Raw genomic sequence first — 13,467 nt, 5'->3', positions numbered from 1 at the left:
TCATTTTACAAGGCCAGCGTTACCCTGACACCAAAACCAGACAAGGATACTACACAGAAGAAAATTAAAGGCCCAATATCCCTGAAAAACAGAGATGTAAAAATCCTCAGTGAAATACTAGCAAACCGAATTCTACAATGCATTAAAAGGATCTATACCATAATCAAGTGGGATTTACTCCAGGGATGCAAGGATGGTTCAAAATGTGCCAATCAATGTGATACACCTCATTAACAAAATGAAAGATAAAATCATATGATCATGTCAACAGAGCTATAAAAAGCATTTGACAAAATTCGACACCCATTAATGCCAAAAACTCTCAACAGAGCGGATACAGAAGGAACATACCTCAACATAATCAGTCATATATGGCAAGCCCATAGCTAATATACTCAACAATGAAAAGCTAAAAAGCTTTACCTCTAAGATCAAGAACAAGAATGCCCACTCTTCCCACTTTTATTCAGCATGGTATTGGAAGTCCTAGTCAGAGTAATTAGGCAAGAAAAAAAGTGCATCCAAATCAGAAATGAAGAAAGTAAAACTGTCACTATTTGCACATGATATATTATATATAGAAAAACCTAAAGCTACCACCAAAAAACTGTTAAAACTAGTAAATTCAGTAAAGTTGCAGGATACAAATTCAATACACCAAAATTTGTTGTATTTCTATAAAACAGCAAACTATCAGAAGAAAAAAATTTTAAATACCATTTACAATTACATCAAAAAGAATAAAATAGTTAGGAATATATTTAACCAAGCAGGTGAAAGATGTCTACTCTGAAAACTGTAAGACATTGATGAAAGAAACTAAAGAAGACACAAATAAATGGAAATATATTCCATGCCCAGGACTAGCAGAATGAACAATGTTAAAATGTTCCTATTACCCAAAGGAAGTTACAGACTCAATGCAATCCCTATCAAAATTCCAATGATATTTTCCACAGAAACAGAACAAACAATCCTAAAATTTGTATGCAACCACAAGACCCTGAATAGCCAAAGCCATCTTGAGAAAGCAGAGCAAAGCTGGAGGCAACATGCTCCCTGATGTCAAATTATAATACATAAAAACAGTAATCAAAACAGTATGGTACTTGCATAAAAAACAAAAATATAGATCAATGCAACAAAATAGAGCCCAGAAATAAACCTATGCATTTATGGCCAATTAATTTATGACAAAACAGCCAGGAATATGCAATGGGGAAAGGACAGTCTCTTCAATAAATGGTGTTGGGAAAACTGGACCACAATTTTACACCAAACATAAAAATTAATCAGAAGGGATTAAATACTTGAGCATAGCATCTGAAACCATAAAAAACTCCTAGAAGAAAACAGAGGCAGTAAGCTCCTTGATATCTGTTGTGGCAATGATGTTTTTTGGATTTGACGCCAAAAGCAAACACAACAAAATCAAAAACAAGTAGGACTACATCAAACTAAAAAGTTTCTGCACAGCAAAGGAAACTATCACCAAAATGAAAAGGAAACCTACCAAATATAGCAGAAAATACCTGCAAATCATATATCTGATATGGGGCTAATATCCAAAATATATACAGAACTCAACTCATACTAATCAACAGCAAAAACCAAACAATCCAATAAAAAAATGGGGAAAAGATCTGAACAGCCTCCTTTTCCAAAGAAGACATACAGATGGCCATATGTGAAAAGGTGCTCAATATCACTAATCCTCCAGGGAAATGCTAATCAAAACCACAGTAAGGTAACACCTCACACTGTTAGAATGGCTATTATCAAAAAACAAGAAATAACAAGTGTTGATGAAGAGGTGGAGAAAAAGGAACCCTTGTGCACTGTTGGTGGGACCGTAAATTGGTACAACCACTATGGAAAACAGTATGGAGGTTCCTCACAAACTGAACTACCAAATAATCCATAAATTTCACTTCTGGGTATTTATCCAAAGGAAACAAAAATACTAACTCAACAAGACATATGCATCCCCCGTTCACTACAGCATTATTTCCAACAACTGAGGCATGGAAGCAACTTAAATGTCTGCTGATGATAAAAAAAAATGTGATTTATACACACACTCACACATATATATGTATGTACATATACAAGGAAATATTATTCCATTGAAAAGGAAGGAAAACCTTGCCATTTGCAGCAACGTGTACGGACACTGAAGTCATTAAGCTAAGCGAAGTAAGTCAAATAGAGAAAGACAAATACTGTATGATCTCATATGTGGGGGGAAAAGCAAACTCACAGATACGAAGGACAGATTGGTGGATGCAGAGGCAGGGGTGGGAGGGGGAGTAAAATGGATAAAGGGGATTAAAAGGTACAAACTTCCAGTTATAAAATAAGTAAGTCATGAGAATATAATGTACAGCATGGTGACTATAGTTAATAATACTTTTTGTACATTTGAAAGTTGCTAAGAGAATAGATCTTGTCTTGTAAGTTCTCTAAAAACCTTATGTTAAAAAAAAATCCTCTTACTTGTCAGGAAGCAATTCTGCAATGAAGTTTTCTACTGACACAGCAGTCTGTTTTTCATGGATCACTCCGGTTCGACGCAAGCTATCTATCCGTTCCTGGGCACCCTGAAACAGTGTACGTTAGAAACTATTTTAAATTATTTGTTTTTAAATATACTAATTTATGACTGTATAAGTAATATGCATATACATTTATACACAAACACATACATACTCATTGTAAACATGAAAACAGTACAGAAGCACACATACTCATTGTAAACATGAAAACAATACAGAAGCATAGAGAGTAAAAAGCGAAAAAGCCCCACTGTATTCCCCTCAGTATTAAGAGTCTGCAGTGCATCTTCCAAATTATTCCTATATGCATTATTATTTTGGTTGCTATCATGAAATGGATAATTTTTATATTACATGTTCTAATTGGTTATTACTAATATAATGAAACTATGTGCTTTTTAATGTTGATCTGGCAAGAGGCCATCTTACTAAATAAAAATCATTTATCAATTCTAAGTAGTTTTTTAGTTGATTCTCTCTTGAATTTTTCTAGGCAGGCAATCATATCAATAGCAAATATGTTTTTTCTCTTTCTTCTGATTCCTTTTATATATAGCCTTTAAAGTTTGCACCAAAATGACAGTTATTTTAACTTCAAAGGTATGCATTACATCAAAGGTTATTCAAGAAAATTAGTACCATTTATGAAACAAAATTGAAGGGCTGAGAACACTATATAGATAACTCAAAATCATGAATTAAATATATACTTATGGCAGAAAACTAAAAGCTGGATTAATGAGGACAAGGTTGTTGTTTACTACTTTTATTTGAATCACTTCATGAAAGTGATCATGAATGATATGATGAGAATGTGTTCAAAAAGCAAGATAAAACCATTTCTGAATAAAATTAGTCATGGATAATACCCCTATTTTTATCATGAACAGCAGAGCTAAGCAGTGAATGAGATTAAGGGGTCAATTCTTCTTCAAATGAAAATTAAGAAAGCTAGGATACTTCTAGAGACAACTGAATTTATTTCAGAGACAACTAAAATAAAGAAGTGACAACTGTATGAGAACATGTAGGCCAATTTGTCATTAGCTTATAAACATGAAAGATGAAAGAAGATATGAGTTAAACTACAATAAAATCAAGCTGTATTTTTGCTTACTCTTGTATCTCTGGTACCTAGCATAGCGTCTAACCTAATAGGCAGCCAGTGAGAACTTACTACATGAAAAAGTGAACAAGGAAAAAACTAAGGGCTTCTGAAGGCCTATATGGCTAATATTAGGAATCTAAAGAGTGTAAATATGGCATCACCAAAACTAATAGTGAATGAGGAGGTCACTGTTGAACTGAAAGAAAATACAATAGCTAAGATAAACTTAATTCTTTGTACTGGATAATGTAAATCTGTTCCGAAATTTGGGAGGAGCAAAATAATTCCCTCCTCCCAAAAGGTAGTTATGTCTAATTTTTACTATAAAGAAGTTTAAATAAATGTTAATTCAGTAAAAAACTATTAGGGGATTAGTGGGATGTTTAGAGATTCATCCGCAACTCTTCAAAGGTTTCTATCTCAGCTATACACTACAACAAAATATTCCTAGATTTTATGCTCCCAGGAAACAGAAACTAAGTTGGTTCATTTTTTACTATCCTACAGCACAGGGCTTTATACTTCATAGGGTTCACAAAATACTGAACTGTAATTAATTAACTGTAATTAAAAGATAGGATAATGAGTTAGGTAGACAAGTGTAATGCTTGTTTTTATGGAATCCAGAAGAGAAAATGAAGAGGGGGTAAATCAGCCTCTCTCCTCCTCTGACCACAACATTACTTAAATGTGGCATCTTTTGGCGTCACAGAGACACTTTGATATTAGTCACTACCAATGTTTTGAGAAGGGAATTTTAACTTTATTTTTCAGCAGTGTAGGGGATCAAAAATTAGGTAGTTTAGAGGCCACACTGAAGTAACTGTCTCAGAACTGAAGTAAGATGCAGAAATGCCTCTAGAGCTTATACTGTACTCTGAGAGCTTATACTAAGCAACTTGGTTCAGATAATCAAAATTCCATGCTTCTTCATAAATTCTTACAGATATTAACTACATTTTTCTTGACTATAAGCTATAAAACAATGGTCATAAATATAATTGGCTTTTCAGTAAAATTAACACTTGGCATTGGAGAAGTTTCAGAAGCTTCCTAACTTTAATTACAGCTGATTTATTTCCTTAAACAATTTCATATGTTTAAAGGAAAACTTAAGTTTAGTCAAAAAAGACATTCACTTTCAAATAAAATCTGATGGGGAGAAAAAAAATCTGGGTTGAAATTTTAATATTCTACATTATTTTCTTTTTGTTAGTTCCCTCTACTGTTTCTGAAAAAAAACAAACAGCTGGGAAAATTACAAATCACTTTCCTATATATATCAGTTTCAATGAATTTTAATTTTAAGCTTGTATTAAAGATTGTGGAAAAGGAACACTTTTCTAAATTTAAAGGGCAAAAACAAATACTAAAACAAATCTGTCAAATGCTAATAAAATCACAATATAAACTGAACTATTAATATTCAGAAAATAAGATTTTTCTTACAGAAAAGAATCTCCATCAGCCTTTCAAGTTCAGTACCTACCGATCTGAAGTATCTTTTATGCAATGATATTTAACATAAAATATTTAAGACTCATGTTTTAAAAACCATGAAATTCTGAGTTATGTTCCAAAAATCATGTGGTGATCTTTCATCAGAAATTATGAATGACAACTCTATCAGTTTTTTTTATCAGTTTTTTTGAGAACAATTAGAAACCACAGGACTTGCAAGAAGATTTTAGCGAGTCATTATGTCATTTGCATTCTTAACATCTAAAACATTATTTTGAATTGTCCCTTCATACGACACTCAGGAGGATTTTAGGTTCCGAGGCAATCAGTGGGTGAGTGGTATATCTTTATTTTCTAATGGGAGAGGTCAGAGCTTATGAAGAGGAGATGAGAAAGGAGATGGCATGTTGCCTCCATTACAAGTATGTATTCAGGCAGAAAATTTTAGGAAAGAATACATATGGAAGTTGAGGAAGGAGAAGCTGAGTTCCTGAAAACTATCTGGGTTACTTGGACCTTGTAAAATCTTTGCATGTCACCAGAGGTACTTATACACAAGTCTGAAGACCGCTGTTTGATGGTAAAGGTACTATCAAAGTATAGCAACAGGTGGGCAGCTAGAGCTCTGCTAAGGGAAAAATCTCTATTCTCATAAGGCTGACATGTTGTTAAACCAAAATTCAAAATGGATCCCAGAGTGAAAACATCTTCTGCATTAGACTGCTTACTTGAGGAAATAAATTATTAATTTAAAAAGTTTACCCTAGCACTTTAAATTCTATTGTTTGGGGTTTTATACCAAGATATCTCAATAGGACTGCTAGATATTCATTTTAAAGAACATGAAGCACTATTCTAAAAGTTTATATCTGTCAACGAAACAAAGATCTCTGCTCTTGCAGAACTTAATTCTAGTGGGAAAAAAAGCATTAAAAAATAAAAATAACATAAACGTAAATTATATGGTAAATCAGAAGATGCTGGATGCTATAGGGGAAAGATCAGAGGAGGGTTAGAGGGATCAGGAGTGCAGGGTAGGCAGGTGCAGACTGCAGTATTGAACAGGGCAGTCAGGACAGGCCCCACTGTGGAGGGAAGATTTTAGTGAAGACTTGAAGGAGGTCAGGGAGTCAACCAAGTAGATATCTGAGGAAAGAGAGCCTCAGAGAGAGCTGTGAAAAGGCTGTGAGAAGAGGGCAGCCTGTCAGACAAGTGCAAAGACCTGCAAGGAGGCCAATGTGGCTGGCGTGGAGTGAGCAAGGGGGAAGTCTGGTAGGAGACGAAGCCAGAGAAAAGCAGAAGGCTGCTGGTGCGGTCACTGTGGAGAACAGCAGGGAGGTTTCCTAAAAACCAAAAATAGAGCTGCCATATGATCCAGCAGTCCCACTCCTGGGCACATACCTGGAAAAGATGAAAACTCTAGTTCGAAAAGATACATGCACCCCACTGTTCATAGCAGCACTATTTACAATAGTCAGCTCATGGAAGCAACCTAAGTGTCCATCGACAGATGAATGGATAAAGAAGATGTGGCGTGTATATACGATGGAATATTACTCAGCCATAAAAAAGAATGAAATCATGCCATTTGCAGCAACATGGATGGACCTAAAGATCATCACACTAAGTGAAGTAAACCAGAGAAAGACAAATATTATATGATATTACTTATATGTGGAATCTAAAAAGATAGTACAAATGAACTTATTTACAAAACAGAAACAGACTCAGACACAGAAAACAAACTTATAGTTAACAAAGGAAAAAGGGTGGGGGGATAAATTAGGAATTTGAGATTAACAGATACACACTACAACATATAAAAGATAAACAAGGACCTACTGTATAGCACAAGGAACTATACTCAGTATCCTGTAATAACCTATAATGCAAAAGAATCTGAGAAAGGATATATACATATATATATATATATATGGTATAACTGAATCACTCTGCTGTACACCTGAAACATTGAAAATCAACTATACTTCAATTTAAAAAAAAGAAAAAAAAATAGAAGGCCAGTTCAGCCAGGCCATGTGGGGCTGTGGAAGCCTTGGTAAGGAATTTGGATTTTACACTCAGTGAAATATAAAGTTCTGAAAAGAAGAGTGAAATGGTTTGATCTTGTGTGTTGAAAGAATTACCCTGGCTACTCTGTTGAGGATAACATATAGGGCCACAAGGGTAGAAATGGGATGACCTGTTAGGAGGTGAACCCAAGATTCCAGCAAGGCTTTGTGGTGGCTTCACCCAGGGTGGGAGCAAGGGAGACGGTGACAAGCAGTCAGATGCTGGATGTATTCTGAAGGTACAGTGAATAAGATTTCGTGATGAACTGGACATGGATAACGAGAGAAGTCAAGGATGACTCCAAGGTTTCTCATCTGAGAAATTGGATGGACAGAGCCGTCATCAATTGAGATGGAGAAAGCTGCGGCGGCGGACAGGTTGGAAGGAAAGAAAAGCAGTTGAGTACTTGACATGATAAGTTTGAGACATTCAAGTAAAGGTATTAAAAAGGCAACTTTTATATTAACCTAGTTTACATGAGAGGTCTCTGCTGGAGATACAAACTTGAAACTGTCAGCACACAGCTGGTATTCAAAGCCGTGGGACTGGTTGAGATCACCAAGAGAGTGAACGTAGATGAAGGGAAGGAGACCATCAGGAGGTTGGGGAGAAAAGGAGGAGCCAGCAAAGGAAGCACAGAGGAATTAGTGAGGCAGGGAAGAAACCAAGTGTGGCATCCCCAAAGGCGAGCGTAAAAGACATTACAGAGGAGTCTCAAAGCCAGTGGTAGGTCAAACAAGATGCACAACACTGGCGACCTTGAAAGCATTCTCGGTGGAGGGGTGAGGGTGAGAGCCTGGCTGGGGTGGGTGTAGGAGACTGAAGAGAAGAGCCAGAGATAAAAGTGTTGGCAACTCTTTGCAAGTTTTGCTGCAAAACGAAGCGAAAACCTAGGGTTGGAGGTGATGGGGAAAGTAAGGTAAAAAAATTTGTTAAGGTTTTCTTTGGTTTATTTTTGTTTTTTAAGGTGGGAGCAGTGTTTACATGCTGATGAACTGTTCATTTGTTTTTGCGTGTTTGTATACTGATGGTAAAAAGTGTATGAGAGGGAGGGCAGAACTCTTGGAACTTTAGCACTTAGCATGCAAGAGGGGGCCAGGTCTACTATGGTAATGGGATTGGCTTGTGTATGTGACAAATTTTTTTAATGGTAACACTCCAGAAGACAAAGTATACAATATTCAAGTGGTGGTGAGAGTATGTAAGTGTGTGAAATTTGTTTTCAAAATAAGCCATTCTATTATCTGCCACTATTACATAGGGACTATATAGGTATCTGTAGACTTAATCACAAGGTCTTCTTCCCTCACTACCAAAAACTATGGCAGTGTCTTCCTTTGGTAAGTGCATTACTACTGGTAATGTAATTTAATAGGTCTCTATATGCTGATGAGACCTTGGCACACTGGTTATATACAGGCTTTGTGCCTATAACATGCCAGCTAGTCGGGTCTCTAAGGCAAGGTAGTTAAAAGGACAGGGAAAGGGAAGACTCAAAGAAAGTTAAGAAAACTTTCTGGATGAGTGCTGAGTCCCCTTACCAAGTACTGGGTTGGCCAAAAAGTTCGTTCGGGTTTTTCCGTAATGGAAAATACAAGGGAAAAGGGGGACTTTGCCAGGTATTTTTACAACCTGCTTCCTAGAACCCCATTACTACTCTGGAAACTTCCAAATATATGAAAATCCCATAAACCATGAAGAAATACATAAAGTGTAAAGTATTATTAATAGTGACAGTAATAAAAAGCTTATGGGATTCAAGGGATATTATAATTTCAATAATGGATTTAAACGTTAATACTGGGTTAAGAAGATCTCTTTCAGGACTAAAACTGCTCTCTTTCTGTCCTCTTGGCATGTGGTTCCTCCCCTCCCCCGATAATCAAAACCTACTTTAGGTTTCTTTAGATTAAAACTCCACTGTATCTTCCTAACACTACAGAATTGTCTAATTAAAAACCAAATCAGGGCCTCCCTGGTGGCGCAGTGGTTGCGCGTCCGCCTGCCGATGCAGGGGAACCGGGTTCGCGCCCCGCTGTGGGGGGATCCCACGTGCCGCGGAGCGGCTGGGCCCGTGGGCCGTGGCCGCTGGGCCTGCGCGTCCGAAGCCTGTGCTCCGCAACGGGAGAGGCCACAACAGAGGAAGGCCCGCATACCACAGAAAAAAAAAAAAAAAAAAAAAAAAAAAAACCGAATCAATATTTCAGTATGTAAAAACCCAAAAGCTCCATATAGACCATAAGATTATCATCAGAAATTTTAAAAAATGAACTGCCAGCTACTATATCCTGAAAAAGATGCTCTATTACTCACTTTTAATCCAGCTGCATAGCCCACTGGTTGTGGGGCAATGCCGGACTGTCCAGCTTCCCCTATCACCACAGCTAAGCCAAAGACCTCCTGGAAGGCATCTCGGACAGCGGCAACTTTTACTTCTTTATTTGAGGTCACTACAATGTCCAGTTCACCTCCAGATTCTACAAAGACCAGAAGAAAATTTCAATTCCAAATTAAAATAATGAAATTCTCAAAATTATTACCAGGCACTCACATTTTATTACATAATTACTCTTAACCCGGCAAAACGATGCAAGCTATAGATTACCTTTTTATTGGCTGAGGAAACTGAGGCTGATAAGGTCTCGCCCGAGGTAACACAGCTACTTAGCGATGATGTCAGGACTCAAATCTAGGTCTGTATCTTTTCACTACACTGCCTGATGCAAGCAGACACATTTCACCCTGTCATCTAATGGCATCTTACTCTGAGATTTCTCAAGAAAGCTGTTTGTACTGTGAAATATTTTGCCCTAGAAACAATGCTTTTCCTCAGTATCTTTTGGAACAGCTGAAAATATTTTCCAAATATTTGGGCTTTTTATTATGGATTTCTTTTTTCCTGATTGAAACAATGTTCCACAGATCCCATCTTTACTGGAATTTCTTAAATTATTAAAACCTAAAAGCAAGGGTTACCATAGGAAAGAATAGGAAGACTATATGTTTTTCTTTTTTCTCCATGTGGGACATATCTCTTAACCCTATCTAGCTAAGTACTGTTCCATTAGGCTTCAGCTCAAAAAGTTTTTCGGTTTTTTGTGATGACTCATGCCACTTTTAATGATTATAAAGGGAAAGCTAATCAAAAAAATGTTGAAACTGTGTTAAAGTCCATTTCTAATAGTTCTTGTGCTTTCTTGATACATTTGAAATTGTTATGGTGATTTCTAAAATATTTGTATGAAAACATGGTAAGTTTTACTAGAGTTTTATTAGATCCAAATGGTCTCGTTTTTGCTGCCTGTCAATAGCTTTTTCACACTCAGTATTATTGCTTTTTATAGGTGATTAAGATTATATGTTATATCTTCTAATAACAGAAATTTCATTTTGTATCTTTCTCTCCCCATTTTATTTTCCTTTTTCTGGATGTCATACAGAGTACTGGACTGAGAAAAGTCTTTGGTTTGAGTCCTGATTTTATCACTTACTAGCTTCATTACCTTGGGGAAGTCACTGAGCTTGTTTCCTCACAGAAAAATTCCTGCCACCTCACAGGGCTTGCTCTAAGGATTAAATAAGGTAATTGATTTCACCATCTAACACAGTACCCATTAAAACAACAAGAGCTCCAAAAATACTAATTCCTTTCTTTTCCTCACTAAAAATAAGAGCTTGTGAAGAGAGGAACATATATACTGCATTAATTATGTCAAACTTGATTATTATGAATATATGAAATCAGTATATATGGTAGGGTCCAATTTCTAAACCCTGGCAATTACAAACACAGAGAACAATTCAGCTGAGTTAATTCTTTGATTCAATTTTCCACTTAAAAGGAAGCAAAGTAGCTAAGTTTTAGCTCCACCAAGTTGTGTGACCTAGGATAATAATAAAGCTCTCTGAACACAAGTTCCTCATCTAAAACTTGAGGAAAATAACACCTAGCTTGCAGAGCTCTTATGAGAATTAGTATCTGGCAAATCAAGCATTTAATAAATTGTACTTATCATTATTAGGTCTTGCCCTTTGACATTTACTAGACAATTACCAACAGACTCAAGACTTATGAAAGCTACTGACTTTTTATTGTTACTGAAAATCTCTGTTCAAGTACCTGGTGCATAGCTTTGGCCACTAAATTGTTATCTTCAACAGAATTATTAATAATTGGTCACAAATCCTGCTAAGAGATTATGTTATTTCACTTACTGTATATGTACATAAAAATTAATCCTCCAGTTAACCGTCTGGAGGATTCTTGGTAATGAGGGTTCAAAGGTGATTAAAATAGCTTTCCCAACAAACCTAGTAATGACATATTATTAGTAAATAGATTAACAGCCTATAAAAATTTTATTCCTGAGTTACACATAAACACATTTAATTAAAATAGATAACTGGAGAAATGTCAAAACCAAACATGAACAAAGCAACACTTCAAATGTCCACAATGAATGGTAAAATTCATATAAAGCAACACTAACCATATTCATAACTAAAATCAGTAAGTATACTAATAATTCAAATCATTTTTACTCCTCCAAAGTTCATTCTGGGAAGTTTTCAAAATTTATTTAATGGTGACTAAGAAAAAGGTGAATTAAAAGTACCAAAACCAAGACTGACAATCAATGTAAGAATATAGGAGGATTTTCACTAATTACAAGACCTGTGGGATTACACTCAGTGGCTGACACGAGCACATACTTTCTATGGCAGATGCTTCTCTATTTTAAGTACATACTGATATATGGAGCCATGCCAGGGTCCAGCGTTGTAATCATGCTTTCTACTGAATGTTTTGTTTTATCAAGCACAGATTTCACCATAGGGTTCCCAGCCACACCCTGCACAGAACAAATTCACAGGTAAATACTCATTCTAAGCAAAGAACACCATGATTACCGGATGGCGAGGAAAAAAAAAAATTTTTTTAAGTTTCCAACGCACTGCAGACCTATACTTTTGTAAAATATAAGAAAACTAATGTTATGGCAATGTCAAATTGTTATGAAATTTCATAATCCTTCCTCTCAATTTCTCTTCTCATCTCATCATAGATTGACAGCAATCTACTGACCCCACTTCGAGCAACACTGGCCTGGGAAGCATGTTTATTGTATACATATATATATGTTTATATCGTTTCTATGTATACCTATATTTTTATTTCCTTTCATTACTATTTATTTATCTATATAAAAGACTAGGCAAAACTTGTCCATCAAGGTTCCAAATAAAGATTGTAATTGGATGTCTCTGAAGACTCATATTTTGTTCCCTAATATAAAAATAAAAACAGTAAAAACATTTCTTATATTTATTTCCCAGAACAGTTACTTATTACCTTAATATATAATACTCTGTTCTATGAAAGTTTCTTTTTTCCTACTTCCTATTTGTTTTGTTCCCAAATTCTCCCTTTTAATAAAGCCAGTCCTAGTCCTCTGAATTCCTAAAACCACACTATTAGACAGAAGGAACCAGATCTGAGTATTTCCTTCCATCTATGCTTCTCCCACAGTCGAAGAGACTTAGAGATGGCATCTGGCTAACAGGCCATGATTCCACCTGTCCCAACCTACCATTAAACTAAGGTGATTCAGAAAAACAGATGAGTTCATAACACTGATATTTAAGACTTTCCACCCATCTTATGCTGAATATTAGAAGAGTTATTTACAAGATCTGTAGGGTTGAACTAAGTATTACAACTGGTAATTGACATGCTGACACATGCTCTTAACGAGGAAAAGAAGTGACAGTCTCTACATAAAGAAGACCTTTAAAAAGCACAAAGTGATATAAAGAAGCTTAGAAAAATGCCATCTTTCTGATACATAAAACTCAAACGCTGTAAATCAGTTTAACCAGGTACCAACTTAAAAATACGTTTAATATGTAATTAAATTGCAGCCAAACCCTCAGAATATTGAGGGGAACGTTACAAAGCGATTCCAAAATTCATTAAGAAAAATAAATAGAAAAGACCAGCAAAGAAAAACTTTGAAGAGAAAACAGCAAACTTACACAAACCAAATGCTGATCTGCCTTTATGAATGCAGAGACTCAGAACTGACTTTTCTATCTGACTCATCTATGAATACTCTTCATCCCCACCTCAGCACAGAGTAGGCTTTCAATAAATATTAGTGTAATAAATAAACAGTTACAATAATTAAAATAGTGTGGTACTGTTGCAAGGACAGGCAAAGCAGTGAAATAAAATACAGAGCGCAGAAACTGAGGTTAACACACAATTTA

The 13,467-nt window shown here is 35.8% G+C and overlaps 1 protein-coding gene across 4 annotated transcripts in view; it reads right to left on the bottom strand.

Annotated features, from left to right (window-relative positions):
- Positions 1-13,467, bottom strand: part of PRRC1 (proline rich coiled-coil 1) — a 46,033-nt gene that overhangs the window by 22,077 nt on the left and 10,489 nt on the right. For all 4 annotated transcript variants that reach the window (XM_007123465.4, XM_007123463.4, XM_007123462.4 and 1 more), the window contains 3 exons: positions 11,948-12,050; positions 9,511-9,674; positions 2,497-2,600 (listed from right to left, as the gene is read on the bottom strand). In XM_007123465.4, coding sequence (XP_007123527.1) covers positions 2,497-2,600; positions 9,511-9,674; positions 11,948-12,050 — 371 coding nt within the window. The remainder of the gene's footprint in view (positions 1-2,496; positions 2,601-9,510; positions 9,675-11,947; positions 12,051-13,467) is intronic.

This window comes from Physeter macrocephalus, chromosome 8 (assembly GCF_002837175.3).
Source record: "Physeter macrocephalus isolate SW-GA chromosome 8, ASM283717v5, whole genome shotgun sequence".
NCBI lineage: Eukaryota > Metazoa > Chordata > Mammalia > Artiodactyla > Physeteridae > Physeter > Physeter macrocephalus.
This window is presented reverse-complemented; position numbering and strand designations above follow the sequence as displayed.